Raw genomic sequence first — 16166 nt, forward strand, 5'->3', positions numbered from 1 at the left:
ATTGAATTTGATCTCAAAATTACTGTTCAGATTTATTGGAAAACTTCACAAGCATTATTAGGTTAGGACTGTAAAATTGTGTTTTAATATCTTGGTATATTGACCTTCATTTTAATATAGATATAACCATAAAAGACGTTAAGCATATTGTACCTTTGTCGTACTTTTTAAAACATTTTAGCTGAGGACGCACGGCGACTATTATACCTTGTGATACATGCAAGACATCTGTAAACGAAGATGTAATTACAATAAAATTGGCAATTAACAGAAAACCACAATTTGTATAATATTATTCCTCGATATCGATGATCAGTTGAAGGATTTGAAGAAACTATCAAAGAAACAGCAGCAATAGCAGATGATTTTGGTTTTGAACCCAACTTTACACCTCAATAATCCATTTGTCCTCGAAAAAAGAAAAGACAGGCATGTTTTGAATCTCATAATTATCCTCTTCTAGATCCAAAAGAAACATATAAATTGATTGCTTCCTTAGTATTTTAGATTTTCTTACGAAGATCTCACGAAGTATTGCCAGGATCTATATTTAGCGTTTGGTAGCGATAACACTGCTGATATTAATTGAGTAAAAATCTATGATGTATTGACAGCTTTATCTGAAGCGAGAAGTCCTCGAACGCCGCTTATGAAGTGTTGGGATTCATACCAAGAAATACTTTTTGTTTTCCCACCCAAAATACTGCTATTGCATTACACATTATATGAACATTACCAGTTTTGGTAGCTCCTGGGTGCGATTTTCCAAAACTGAAACTAATTACAAAATTATTTAAGATGAACCATGTCCAAAAGTTGTAAATCATGACTAATATTAATATCAGCTGAAATTACTACAGAAAAAAAGATTTAACCGAAACATGTATAAGGCTATGCAAGCTAAAAAGTAGAACAATTAATTTCATATAACTTTTATTTTTTATTTTTTTAGAAATGGGCTCACACACCTGAAGACACTAACGTTTCTCTCTGTTAGAGTATGTGAATAACAGTTCAACCCAAAATGTTTCTAATTGTGATTTTGTTAAAATGCAATAAATCGTCCATCAGCAGTAAGAAATTATTAAGAAAGTAAGAAATTGTTTTATTTCATAAACTGTAAGACGTGAAGATAGTTTACAGTTTGCATCCTTCACTTTGTATTTTAACTTTAGCGTACAGGATCCAAGCCCGTGTGCGGACGGTTGTGTTTCTTGAATCTCTTGTAATCATCAAAAGTCGTTGTTTAGTCTTTCAGTTTTTTCTCGAGTTGTACCATGGATATTTTATACGATGCAGCTTTCAGCTCAGTGCGGAGTGCAGAAGGAGGACTCGCTCGCTGAACGATCTCTCAAGAAATCCCGGGCTAGATTCAACAGGTGGCTTCTTCAACAGCCACGACAAGTCTGAATTCTCTGAATTTCCTGAATATACTGTAACGTTAAATTAGTTCAAATAATTTGGTAGTAAACATAACTAAATGCTTTGGAGGTATATTTAAAACAGCAGAGCAAGACTTCAGGCACTTCGAGTATGCATGAAATTAATTGTGTAAACCTGGATCTATATGAACAAGAGTTCTCTTGTTCATTATATCTTTTTATATTTGTTAATTGAATATATCAATTGAGTATATCTGTTATATTTTTTAATGGGATAGGACTGTACACTGGTGGTTCCCAGGGGAAAAAAGGGTTATTGAGCCATTGGACATTCAGAGATTATATGTTGTGTGGGCAAATGTAACCATGTGCGAAAGTAAAAAAAATCCTCTTAGATGATCAAAGAATAAGTTGGGTGGGTGAATGTAACTGTGCTCTAACAATCCTCTTAGATGAAGCCCTACAGATGCAGCCCCTGAAAGTGTATTCGACTTACCTGTATAGTACTGCTGACACAAATGTAGCCTCTACATCAGACAGAAAAGGCAATGTGTTCGCTTAATCGTGTGAAGGATCTCCTTGTGAATCTGTCTCATTCATCAATGGAAATAGAAGCCATTAGAATACGATACATGTTCACCTTCAACCCTGCAGCTGCCGGACGTGCTTGTTTTGGGACTATTTGCAATGAGTATCGCATTAGTAGGTTTGTGTCCTTAAAAATGTAAGGGACGTTCAGTTATATACAAACGGGACAGAGACAAAGTAATAATCCTATTTTAACGTGTCCTGCATTTTAACTTACTGAACAGATAAAATGAAATGTTCTGATTCAGAGCCCCTGAAAATTAGAACCACAACAATACTCCTGAGTCCTGAGCACCACACTGAGCACACGATCAGCTGGGCTCTGACTTGTTCAGCACAACTTCTTGTTGCAGTTGAGCTCAGAGCTGGAGATGATCTCCATATTCTACCACACTAACTAGTCCTAACCGTAGTACACAGTACACACTTTTTAAATACAATTTAAAATATTACACAAAGGCTGTAAAGCACACTCTGAATCGATCCGAATATTTGATTTCCGTGATCCGTTTAGGCAACAACAGGCAACGTGGCGCTTCTCCAGCAAAGCATTTCTCAGTTTTGTGAACTACTGGTGCTTTTAACACAATGACTTGCGTAGCTTGTCAAGAGTGGTCTAAGGTGACAGATTCAAGGACTCTTGTCTTTTCATTGCTTGGGTGTTCTGCTCTCTCAATAGACACGTGGGTTCAAATCCCACTCCTGCCAGCCGTTCTCTTTTCCCTCTCTTGCATTTTTCCAGTCTTGTTGTGCTCACTGACAACGACAGGAAGAGGAAAACGGAGAAACCGGTTTGTAGGCACATGATGGGCAGTGAAATGCTTCGTGAACACTTACACGTTATTAGCAGAAAGTCAAATAGGCTTTGATTTCTGCCTTAAGAACTGTTTGGGGTGCCTGTAATCGAGTAAAGATTTATGGCCAATGTATGCATTCAACGGTGAAAGACCGAAATATAAATCCAGAAGAAGATTTATTAAAACATATCATTGTCCTTGCGGTTTCTCCTGTATTTAATTAAATGTGGCATTGTGAAATCAACCTGTAGCCCTACGGAATGCAGAGTGACAGCGGCAGGAGCAGAGAGGATTATATCAGAGCTTGAACAGAGAGTTCGAAAATATAGGCAAATTGATTTATAGAACATTTGATGTAAACTTTCCTATCTGCTCGGCCTTACTGAAGTATTTGTAGCTGTATTTCATCTTCTATTTCTATACTTTACAGTAGATAGTGTTTAGCCAGAGAAGAGAGATACAAGCGCTATACCCCCACAGCAGCTGCCGATTCCGATAACCTTAACTAAAGCAGGAAGATCAGTTTCTGCTGGAGACAGCCGTTTTCTGAACTGTAAATCTTCAAAACAGGCTGGAGATGCTTTGTTTCCGGGTTCAGAGGTTATATAAGAAAAGACTCAGCGAGCTGCAGGCGCGGCTCATTGCTCTGCGCTCCCCATGAGTAACGCGCGTGAGTTCCTTCTTTATCATCTTCATACACTCCTCTCAAACCACAGAAAACTCCCGGAATATTTCAGTGAACTGCTACTGGGTCTTTCTTTCCGAGATCACAGGCAGAAACAATAAACACGCTGAAAACAGGAAGGTATTCCTGATCGTAGTGGGAAATGCGCAAAAAGAAATTTCCTAAAATCCAATAAAGTCCTGTCACGTTCAGGTACTATTCTGATGTATATGAACAGTTTTGGCACAGTTGTTACAACAAAGAGACAATTAAGCTGTTCTTATTTCATTCGAGCTGTAGTTTTGAAAGTGTTTTTTTTTCAATTCTCTAAATAATACAAAACACAATCACTCATCGTCAGCGTCTGAACATTGATATTCCTGAATTGTAAGCCCGTACACAGGCATCGCGAAATTCGTGCAAGAGTCACACGCTGGCAGTTGAGAGAATATGATGCCTTTCAGGGACCAAATATTAGACAGTGTCATCGTGCGAAGTTTATTCCTCCTCTACCGCAGTCATTGCCTCGGACCACCCCTCTTGGCACATTTGCGCTTTGTTTTCGATTTTCTGTATAAAACACCGAATATCTTGAGGAAGTCTGGCAAGCGAAGACTGCTGGATTATTGAGGTGCAAACATTGTTTCAAAATCAACATCCTCTGCTATTACCGTTGCTATTGATAGTTTCTTCAAATTCTTCATCTGACCTTCAATATCGAGGGATATTGAGCATAATACCATACAAATTCAGGTGGGCAGCTGCGTCAGCATGCGTAAGCTGCAAAGGAACAAGTAATAGGTTTATTTCATGCTGAAAAGACAAGAAAGAAAACAAAGTTGCGGCCGTGGAGCCTTCTTCAGGTGTACTAAGAACACTTTCTCCACACCTGAAGAAGGCCCAATGCATGAAATGTTGTGTTTTTTTCTTCTCTTTTCAGCACGGAATAAACCTCGTTCCATTGCATACCATACAAATTGTAGCTTTCATTTGATCGCCAGTTTTATTAAAATGCCAGCTTCTTTTACAGTTAGTTTAGATTTTTGCAAGGTGTAATATCCCCCCTCGCATCCTCAGCTAAAATATTTTAAAAGTACAACAAAATTACATTATATTGAAACAGCACTTAGATTAACATTTATATTCAAATTAAGGTAAATATACGAAAATATTAAAATACAGCTCCGGCGATCTGTCTTTTTGCTCTTCAAGTTCTCAAACAATTTTGCACTGTATTTTAAATTACTTTAGCTGAGGATGCAACGGGAGTATAAGTGAATTCTCCTGCCACCCATTGAAACACACTTTTCATGTCCAAGGAGATCAATGTGATAGATAGATACTTTATTGATCCCGTGAGGGAAATTGCAGTGCAACAGCAGCTTAACACACACAACACAGCCACAGTGTAACAGATTATATAATAATAGTACAATACATACAATACAATACAAGAGTTACTCACAGTCCGGACGCACAAGAACAAACTAGAACAGAACAGTACACAGAAAATCGTATCACACATATGAATATAAATATAGATGTAGCTATAGATATAAATATAAATGTATTGCACAGGTCCCTGGCATATATTGCACAAAAAATGGTTGTAAACGGGAAAAAGAAAAAGAAAAAGAAAGAGAACAGATGTAGCAGTAGATGTGTAGATGCGTTTAGTCCAGAAACAGGTCACTGTCGATGTTGCCTCTGCCAAGACGCAAGGTGGATGCGTTGTACAGTCTTATGGCAGAAGGCAAGAATGACCTCCTGTAGCGCTCCCTGTCGCACCGTGGATGAATCAGTCTATTGCTGAACGTGCTCTTCATTCCTGCAAGCCTGTCATAGAGGGGATGGGAGAAGTTGTCCATGATGGCCTCTAGTTTGGACATCATTCTCCTCTCAGCCACTACCTCCAAGGGGTCCAGGTCAGACCCAATGACAGAGCTTGCTCTCCTGATGAGCTTGTTCAGCCTTTTGGAATCCACTGGTCTAATCCCAGAGCCCCAGCACACCACTGCGTAGAAAATGGCACTCGCTACCACCGACTGATAGAACATGTGTAGCATCTTACTACACACATTGAAGGACCTGAGCCTCCTCAAGAAGTAAAGTCGGCTCTGTCCCTTCTTATAGATGGCCTCGATGTTCTTAGACCATTCCAGTCTATCGTCGATGTGCACTCCCAGGTACTTGTACGAGTCCACCATCTCCACGCCACTCCCATGGATGTAGACAGGAGTAGGTTTGACCTTTTTCCTCCTGAAATCTACCACCAGTTCCTTTGTCTTTGTTACATTCAGTTCCAAGTGGTTCACCCCACACCACTCCACAAAGCTGCTGACCAGTCCTCTGTACTCCTCCTCCTGCTCACCCTTGATACATCCCACAATTGCAGAGTCATCTGAAAACCTCTGCAGGTGGCATGACTTTGAGTTGTACTTAAAGTCCGAAGTATAGAGGGTGAAGAGGAATGGAGAAAGAACTGTCCCTTGAGGTGCCCCTGTGTTACTCACTACCTGTTCAGACACACAGTTCTGAAGTCTCACAGACTGTGGTCTGCCTGTCAGGTAGTCAGTGATCCACGAGGTCGTGGAGGCATCGACTTGCATCTCCTCCAGCTTCCTCCTTAGAAGTGGCTGGATGGTATTGAAGGCACTGGAGAAGTAAAAAAACATGATACTTACAGTGTTGCCAGCCCTGTCCAGGTGTGAGTAGCTTTTCCATTTGCTTTCCATGTACAACAGGGTGTCCTCTACACCCGTCACTGAAGCACAACACATGCTTGGCTTGACATCACTCAAGCAAAATAGTGCAATGGCAGGTGGAAGAGGAAAATGACCCTCAAGATTGGAGAAAGATTATCATCTTGAGCGCGCCAAATCATATGCGACAGGGCTGATTTTCTTGACGAGGTGGCTGCGTGGTTAAGGCGATAGACTGCTAATCTGCACGTGTGGGTTCGAATCCCATCCTTGTCAGTTTGTACTTTTGACTTGTGATCCGTTTCTAAGTCGGGTTTGTGGACTTTTGCTACCGTAGTAGAGCAGTAATATTTCTAGCGTTGGCTGAACATGGCTTACAGCAGTAGCTGACAGACAATAGTCTCTTAATATTTAGGTTACATTTATGTTTTGTACTGCTTTCACCTGATATTAATAGTAGTCTTGATGAACGATTTAGGGACATGGTGCATCTTGAAAAATGTTCTTGTTAATTTCAATTTGGAAAAACTGCACTCACCAGAAGCTGAAACGGGTCGTGTTTACATAATGCACAATGCAATAGCAACGTTTGGAGTTGAATCTTGCTACGAGTTACCTGTTACAGGAGGCGTTTTAGGACTTTTTTAGCTCAGATAATACTATCAATTCATCTTACATTTCTACTACATCAGGATTAGCAACGTTATCTTTACCTAGCACTAAATGTAGCTTTAAATAAGAGTAAATTTTAAAATATATGTAAAACTAAATGTTATTCCATATATTGTAACTTTGTGGTATTTATAATGTTTCTCTGAGGATGCAAGGGAAAGTATTATACATTGCAAAACATCCAAGACAAAGGTAAAAGAGGCTCATATTTTAATACAATTTTCGATCAAAAGAAAACCACACTCTGTATGATATCATGGTTAATATCCCAAGATATCGACGTTCAGTTGAAAGATTTGAAGAAACTCTCCAAGAAGCAACTGCAGTAGCGGAGTTTTGATTTGAACCGATGTTTACACCTCAATAATCCATTAGTCCTTGAAAGAAACAAAGACAGGGATGTTTTGAGTGTCACCATGATCCTCTTCTCAATCCAAAAGAAAGGTTTTGTATGATCCTGATCCCACTAGAAAAAGAGTCAATTTCGGCCTGCACTGATATCCCTTCAAACGTTTTGTAAGATCTCTGGTAGAATATACAGTAGAATCCTGGTCTATTTCTTCTACTAAAAGAGACTATGGGAGTGAGTATTTGATGTCGAACTGGGATTTAAATAAACAGAAACACTACACTACATTGGGCTACGCGTATGACAAAACGTGTGTGTTTTGAGTTGACCTTTCCATAGCTCAGTTGCTAGAGTATAAAGCTGTTTCAAAAAGCAGCGAGTGATTGTTATGTCGCTGTTTTGAATCCGGCTCGAAGGGTGTTTTCTTGTTCCTAATTAAAAAGTGAAAATAGCGAATTTGTCTTTCTTGTTCTTTCTTTTACGTTCACCGAAAGCTCAGCAAACAGAGAAGCAGAGGCTCCTGTTCTGATCTATCCTCACGTCTGATTGTCTTGCTTTGACCTTTAAAATGTGCACTGTTGACTGTTCACTCTTCCTAACACAATTAAAGACCTGCGGAAAAGACTCGCTATCGGGAGTTTAGTTCAGTGGTAGCGTGCACGTACGCTATGAAGCGTCATTTTCAATCGCCGGCGTCTCCACTCTGGATTCTTTTAAAACATGATATCTTTCCTTCCTCTTGTGACTTCCCTCGTGTGTGAATTTCAGGGAGACACATAAACTCTTTGTCTGAAGAGACAAAGAAGACGTTTTTTAAACCAGACAAATCGAAAGACGTAGTAATTATAGACACGTACAAAACACGTGAATCTAATTGAGAACATGTGGACCGGGGCAATGTATTACTAGTAGCGGCTCTGAGCTCACTGTAGTGTAGTTGAGTAAGAGGATAGTAGGGACAGTGGTGCAATGGATACCGTCTCTGATTTTGGATCAGAAGTTTTTAGGTTCGATTCCTGCCTGGCTCGTGAAGCTTTTAAACCACGCTACTCAACACTGTCACCTAGTGTGTGCGGTCCTACACAACCTTGCTATCGACTGGATGAGTCTCCAGTTCATTCCGCCTGTTTCACCACCGTTATTGTTGGACCACAGCCACAGATATGAGAAGACATATTGTTCCGAACAACTGTCTTAAATAATCACGTTGAAAAAGGTGACTAAGTTTCTTTTTCTTTAACGTAACCTTACATTTGCCTATAAAGTTTACACTTTTTTCTGTAGCCACAAATCCCCAATATTTCTGCTGTCTCCTGAGAAACACGAGTATAGAGTTAAAACACAATAAATAATACCACAAATCTATTCAGTTAACACCCAGATGTGACAGGGGTGACTTTAAATATGTATTTCTTTAATTTCAGTTCTCTTCCCTCCCCAAGATACCTGCAAATTCACTATCGCATATTAAAGGCTGTACATGCATTACCTGTAATACAGCTACTAATAAAGATATCCATTGAAGTTAATTATTAATAAATAATACTATTATTCATAAAGACATGTATTCATAAGATTCATCATGAATAGTTGTGGTGTCTGGAAAGCAACTGTAGTTAAATATAGAAAAAAGAGTTGTAGTTATTGAGGTAATTTCAGGTAGAATGTAAGAACTAAAGTTAACTAGTCCGACAGTAATGCGTGGGGTCCTATCAATAGAAAAAAAAATATTTGTATCCTGAAAATACAACAACCACAAAAGGAGAAGTATTCTGGGAACATAGGTAAATCCCTGTAGTAGTTGAACAACTATAAAAACAAACAAAAAACTTGAAAACATAAAGAAAAAGAACATTAAAAACATATCTTGGAAACAACAAAAACACAGAATCTAACTGTGAGAGCTTTTTCAAATTTTTGGTACTGCATCGTGCTCCTCTCGTCTAAGAAGATATCTCGGTGATATCTTTCTAAGAAAATAATTGCCTGGTGATATCGACTCAGGTACTCAGTTGTTACGTGCTGTAATTCGATACATGCAAAGCACATGTATTCCCTCCAATTATCAATAAGGTATTAAACATTACATGCCACTTTTTGTCTAGCTGATGTTCATGTTGGATCAGTGAGAAAGGCAAGCCTGGTTGTGCTTGAACCAGCACCTTACTTTAATTTTAGTCCCGACCTGACTACACTAAGCAATTGTACCACAGAGATTCCAACAGGTTGGTTTTCTCCATTTACAGTTTTTGGGAAAAAATAATCTGCATTTTTTAAACAAGATTGTATTTCAATTTTCACAAATTGTAAGTATTTCTTGAAAAAAGCTGTTTCAGAAAGAAACTGAGTAGACGGGAATAGTCCAGTCAGTAGAATATTGAACTTCTCATCTCAGGGTCCCTATTCAGGCGGCTGATTTTCTTGCAACTACTTATTCCATGCTGAAACGAGAAGGAAACACATTACAGCAGAGGAGCCTTCTTTGGGTGTGATACAGATTAAACTTTTATTTGTTTCTTCCAAATTAATTTAAACCTAATCTCCAGCACCTAAACTCGTCAGTTGCTTTCAGTAGCTAAAGACACAGACCATACTGCTCCAGGTGAGGTTCAAAACCACAACCTCAGCATGAGGGGGGGCTTTTCTTACAGATATATAACATCTCCAAAATAAAAACACACCAGGCTGTTAAGAGAAGCGATTCATAACAACAGGAGTAGGAGAATGACAAACGGAGGAATGAAATTCATTAAACAAAAAAAAATGTTTACTTCACAGACTAATGCGTTATAAAGCATACTCCTGTGGAGCAGAAAAGAAAGAGCACAAGTCACTGTAATAAGCGCTTTTAAGCGTTTTACACGAATCTCCACAGAACAGAAGCCAGGAGGATCAGACTCCTGATCCTGGAGGTTGAAGAGCAGCTATTGGTTTTATTTCCACCCGAGCTCTCAGTTCCTCAGCCGGTTTGATGATTTAATTAACTGTATAACTGTTATCAGACTCTGTTTAACTGTATATTTATAAGACTCCGTGAGATACGTGTGGGAGACGCTGTGTCCCAGGGCTGGTGTGGAATAACACACAGACAGGTCTTCTGTGTGATCTGAGTTTCACTGCTCAGAGCTACAGACTGGTCAACTAGTCACTATTGTAGACATGACCATCGGTCTGCTGCTGCTGATAATCATATTACACTTATAAGAGTGGCAATACTGCTGTTCATTAAATAAGTAAAAATAATAATATGAGATAATCACATATTGCTCAATTGCAATTGTTAAACACTTCTGACAGAGGTTTGGAGGCTGACTTACAGTAAAGACACTGAATCAGGACAGTAATACTGAAGGGCTGGAGGTCCTGGAAAGGGTTAATAGAAGCTTCTTGCTCCTGACCTGGAACAGAGCCCACAGCTGCCAGATCAGTGACCCCTGAGCCCAGTTCACAGAGAGGGGAACCAGCCACAGCCTCACAGTACAGCCTGGCTTCCTGTGCTGGACGAGCTCAGAAGAGCACAAACCACAGACTCACTGCAGAGTCTGACCTGCAGCTCCAGTGAAGCTCGGTCTTATATCACTGCTTTTAGGCTGTATTAACAAGGACTGATTTTTATAAGAAATCATCATATAATTGCTTTTTCAAACTGATTCTTGCACTTATGCTCCTGCTGCTGCAGTTATTATGGTGAGGCTGTAACACAGGAGCTCTGCTATATTGAACAGGAAAGTTGAAATACAGCATAACTACTAATACTACTACAGCTATTACTACAACTACTCCTGCCACTGATACTACTGCTACCTACTATTACTATTAATACCTACTACTAATATTTTACTGCTCCTCCTACTACTACCGCTACTACTACCTATAAGAATAAGGAGGAGGAGTTGAGATTTGTCCTCACTCTGTTCAGACTGGGGGTGTATTAGTGTATAAGTATCAGTTCAGCTCCACTGTGCTGTTAGAGAGTCTCAGTCTCACAGTCAGCTCCACTCAGAAAGACACTGGGGCCACAGCTGGAGGGGCTGGAACATCTGTGTGGACTGGAGCTGCACAGGGACAGACTCAGGGTCTGAGGGACTCAACTGGAAGAGCTGCTGTCCACCATGCTTAGTACAGAGGGGACAGTCACTGCTGGGCTTTTCTTTCTTTTTCATTTAAATTATTATGCTCTGTTCGCATCCACAGGACATCCAGTTCTTATTCAGTCCACCTTGTCTCTGTATTCCTGTGCTGACCTCACTGCCACAGTGGATGAAACAGTGATTTTAACTAGGAAACGTGTTCTCTGAACACGAGCAAAGAGTTCTCACTTAACAGAAGATTGCGATGTGAGTAATGTAATATAAAGCACCTGGAGATGCCAGGGATCGAACCCAGGACCTCACACATGCCAAGCATGCGCTCTACCACTGAGCTACATCCCCAACGGAAAAAGGAATTGCTTTCCTTTAGTTTCAAAGTCTTCAAAAAACTCGCAATGTAGGAGTCTCAATAGTAAGAGAACATAACTGTCGCCAGTGATTAGTATTCTTGCATATCCTGCCTTGCTTTTGCTTGCTTGGTACAGCCCCCCACTCCATGGTCTGATCACAAACAGATCGGGTGAGCTGTCAGTCCAGGTTGGAAGTAACGTTCGAAAGCACTAAAAATCTGACTTTGGAACGAGAAGACCGTGTTTTTTTAAACGAGTAAACGATAAAATAATAATAAGACTATGTCAAGTTCAAGTTCAAATTCAAGTTTATTGTCATTATACTCATATACATGTATATGGTATAACTAAATGCTATTTAGCTAGCTCTCGGACATAAGTAGTACAAAGAAAAAAACACAGAGACAGAGACAACAGCCGATGTGCAAAAAACAACAACAGGCAGTGTGCAAAACAACAAAAAGGTAACAGGTTATGTACAAAAACATGCATCAAAAGAATGAAATAAAGGAATAGAAATGATGGGGAGTGAGCTTTTGACATGTATGGTAGAGGTAGATTTTCAATGTGTGTTTGGGTTTTTGGTAAGAAAGAAGGCACTGTGAGGTTCAGATCATAGGTGAGAGGTGAGGTGAGAGTGAGAGAGGCTGGGATTTTAATAGTTTGATAGTGCGGGGGTAAAAACTGTTTCTGAGTCTGGTAGTCCGGACCCGAATGCTCCGGTACCGTTTTCCATGTCATGCTAAACGCCACAAATTGTGTTCGTCCAGTCGTGTCAATCGTCCTAAAGTTACGGAAAGTCGGATGCAACTGGTGCAATCACCACCCATTTCTTCAGGATAGTCGAGCGGTTTAAAACAGCAAATTCACAGAATCGTGTTTTTTAAGCTTTGTGTTTCGCTCTCCAAATAGAGGCACAGGTTCAAATCCCACTCCCGACAGTCAGGCGTTTTACCCTGTCTTTTTTACCTGCCTTTACACTGTTTCAGTCTTGTTGTGCTCGCTGACAATCACAGTACGAGGAAAACGGAGAAACTACTTAGCAAAAACATAACGGACAGAAAAAAGCTTCGTAAACACGTGAATGTGATTAGCAGCAGTAAGGTATGCATTCAAATGTTTAAGGCTGATTTATACAAAAAGCAGAAGAAAGGTGCAGCCTTTGTGAGAATTCGCGGGTTTTTATGCTGCTTGGACTTCTTTCAAGCCTATGAAGTGACCCCCGTTTTATTTTCATTTTCAAACTTCAGAACCGAATAACAAAAAGGTTTCATGTGTGACAGCATTCCGTTGCAAATACCGTTTCCACAATGTATTCAGCGACGGGAATGAAATATTTTAGTGCTGGCTCAAATGCGAGGAATTTCCGAAAAGCCTGGAAAAGCAACGCTTGCAGTAAATGACAAATTTAAAGCGTATAGTCAGCATGAACAGAACAACGCAATGCTCTGTGAAAACGATCTGAAGCCGCAATTACTCTTTTATCTCGGGCAGTTCATTCCGATACGATGTTTCTGCATAAGAAATGAAATGCCGAACTCCAAACATGTTGTTGCCATTATTGTTACTCCTGCTGCTGTAGTTTTAAGCTTTAATCAGTGGGTATGTAATGTTGTAAAGGGGCTGGACTACTTTGTTCAGTCCAAATTCCATTATGTGAATTTATGCTTTTTTAATATAAGCATTAACAATACAATGGGTGCTCAAAAACTGTTACTTATTAGCTTAAGAAGCGGCAGTGTTTTGACAAAGTGTGGTATTCGAACAGAAAATGCTGAAGTGTTTAATACTTGCTTGTGAGCAGATCTCCCTCGATTTAGACAAACTCTTGTTCGGCCGATGATTTCAGATCAAAATCTGAATCAAGTGTAAAGAAAGCTGAATTACGCAAAGGTCATATAAGGCACTGGGTATCACTGTTACGCCATCGGGTCATGCTAGGAGGATTGGGGGGATCAAATTGACACAGAGGGACCCAATGTGGGGACTGAACCCACAGTTCTGAGATTAAGAGATTCATGCTCTACCGACTGCGCCTATATAACTCTTATGCTACAGCAGTAATGTTTCTGGGTGTGGATGAACATGACATAATAGACTGACAGCAGGAACACGTGGCCCACAGGCAGTGACAGTATTGCTATATTTGGCTGCAGTATATTGTGTAGAGAGCAGCAATAACTTTCCTGCAGAGATGGGAGTGCCTTTAATACAGCTCTTTCAATCAGACAGAGTAACAGGAACTGACCTAAAGTTTCGGCTGTGGATCCATCTCCACATGGGTGAAAGAGACAGTAAAAAAGCGATGAAGAAACAGAAAGATTTGTGCTCGCTGCAAAGTAGGAAAGAGGTGGTCAGACACATAAAACAGCTTGGTGATAATTTGCAGCGACAGTTTTATGTTATTTAGTACACGGATTTGTTCCTTAAGATGTGTAATTTGTATGTTGGTTGTATGAGAACAGTTTCTTCTAAAGTCCTGTCAATTGACAGTGGAGAGTTAGCTGGTGCACATCTTCAAGAAGACTCTCTTTAAGGCGATTACAAGTTTCTCGAACAAATCTGTGTCATATTTTTAAAATAGTTTAGCTAATGAGCAACGAGAGTACAAATGAATTCTCCCACCCTCCATTCGAAGATAAAACTCCATGTGCGAGTCTAAGTTTCCTTGAAGCTACTGATGTTCGTCATTATTGGACATTCCCGGTGATATTGACTAAGAAGCTCAATTTTTACGTGTTGTAGTTCAACATGTGCAAAACATTCGTATCCCCTGCAAATATCGTCAAGGTCAGTGATATTCTCAACAATTTGTGCCATTGCAATTCGTGCAATTCGTGCCATACTTTTTCGAAATGTATTCTGACATGCCAGGATCAGAGGGTCATATTTAAAAAACTGGTGCATTAAAGTTTCTTGTACTTCAGGATTTTGATAGTCTGTTACATTGTCTTTCACACGTCGGTGTCAGAACTGTGAGACATTTTCATAATCGGGGGGAAGGCTGTAGCAATAAGCAGAAAGTGCAATCACCTTTTCCCAGTGTAAGTCCGTGTTGTGGTGAGTTTTTAAAATTGGTTTGCGATTTTCTGAAATATATTCCATACAAAAATATAATTTGGACAGTCGCTATTTGGATATTCCCTTTCAGTGAAGATGTCTACAGTATTCCAGCCGGATTAGTACTGATCGAAGAGAGCCATCTACAGGCGAAAAGCGACATAACATCACAGCAGCAGCATTTAAGGTGGAACGAAAAACACGCATAAGAAGCTGGCGAATAAGAAGCTACTGTAACTTCAGCCTCGTAGCAGACCCTGGGAGGCACGCTCAAAATAATCATCTTTCCCAGTACTTCAGAGTCATATTTAGATCGCTTTGAAATTGAAATTGAAGCCATTTCTCATGCTTTCTCTCAGTGTCCGGGCTGCAATTGCGTGTAAAGGAGGCGACTTGAAAATGAAACGTGTAATCACCTTACAGAGGGTCTTCACGACGGGGTGCGTCAGCTAGTTCTCCATTATTGTCAGTTTACTGGACTTCTGAAGAAACCTATCTACAACGAAAATACAAACTGCACGGTTTAAGGCACATGAAGAGAAATCTGTTTGCTGATTGACTCCAAAAATGTCAATACAAATAATCTGCCAGGCTGATTTACTTTTCCGACCACCTCCCTCCGACCCCTTTGCTGTTAGCACAATTCTTTCAGTTTCTTTTCTTGTATTTTCATTGCTATTTTAGTGTTCCCCATGTATAGATGGATCCACAACCGAAACCGTTTTCACCCTGTGTTTCTGCACACCTTGTACAGCTCCAGTGGCGCAATCGGTCAGTGTGTGGTATAGCAGTGCACAGCGGAGTTATGCTGAGGTTGTGAGTTTGTGCCTCACCTAGAACAGTGTCTTTAGCTACTGAAAGCAACTGTCAAGTTTAGATACTATCAGGTATCTGATGGAGATAAATTAACATCAAACGAAGAAGTAAAGGTTTACTTCGAGTCACAATCAAATAAGGCTCCACAGCTGAAACATTGTGTTTCCTTCTCTTTTCAGCATGGAATAAACCTTGACTTTTTCCTTTGAAGCCCATGCATGCTGACGCAGCTCCCTACTTAAATTACCATCAGCTGTGTACCTCCAGCTGACCTGTACACAAATATATGAGAGAGGCCTACTGAGACGAGAGGAGCACTGAAGACTTGATAAAGCTCTCGCATTAGATTCTGTGTTTTTGTTGTTCCCCAGATTTGTTTTTAATGTTCTTTTTCTTTTAAAGTTGTTGCGTTTGGTTGTTTTTTTATAGTTGCTAGACTACTACAGGGATTTGCCTAGGTTCCTGGGAGACTTCTCGTTTTGTGTTTGTTGTGTTTTCGGGTTACAACCTTTTTTTTTTTCTGTTGATAGGATCCCACGCATTACTGTGGGACTAGTTAACTTTAGTTCATACATTGTACCTGAAATTACCACATAAACTACTACTCGGTTTTCCTTTTTTTTATAAAAAAAGGCAAAACTAATGTTTGTTTCTCCTTGCTGCTGATTGGTAGCTACAACGGGTCAGTTGCAACA

The 16166-nt window shown here is 39.9% G+C and overlaps 1 protein-coding gene and 1 non-coding gene across 2 annotated transcripts in view; both read right to left on the reverse strand.

The window, feature by feature from the left end:
- The window catches only part of LOC148827724 (uncharacterized), a 146821-nt gene that overhangs the window by 52504 nt on the left and 78151 nt on the right, over positions 1-16166 (reverse strand). The window contains exon 3 of the mRNA XM_088926378.1: positions 13844-13855. Within this exon, the coding sequence (XP_088782504.1) occupies positions 13844-13855 (12 nt within the window). The remainder of the gene's footprint in view (positions 1-13843; positions 13856-16166) is intronic.
- trnaa-ggc (transfer RNA alanine (anticodon GGC)) lies at positions 11516-11587 on the reverse strand. The gene has a single exon. It is a non-coding gene; the product is annotated as a tRNA-Ala (tRNA).

The sequence above is a fragment of the Atractosteus spatula genome, chromosome 10 (genome assembly GCF_055471065.1).
Source record: "Atractosteus spatula isolate fAtrSpa1 chromosome 10, fAtrSpa1.hap1, whole genome shotgun sequence".
In the NCBI taxonomy this organism is placed as follows: Eukaryota; Metazoa; Chordata; class Actinopteri; order Semionotiformes; family Lepisosteidae; genus Atractosteus; species Atractosteus spatula.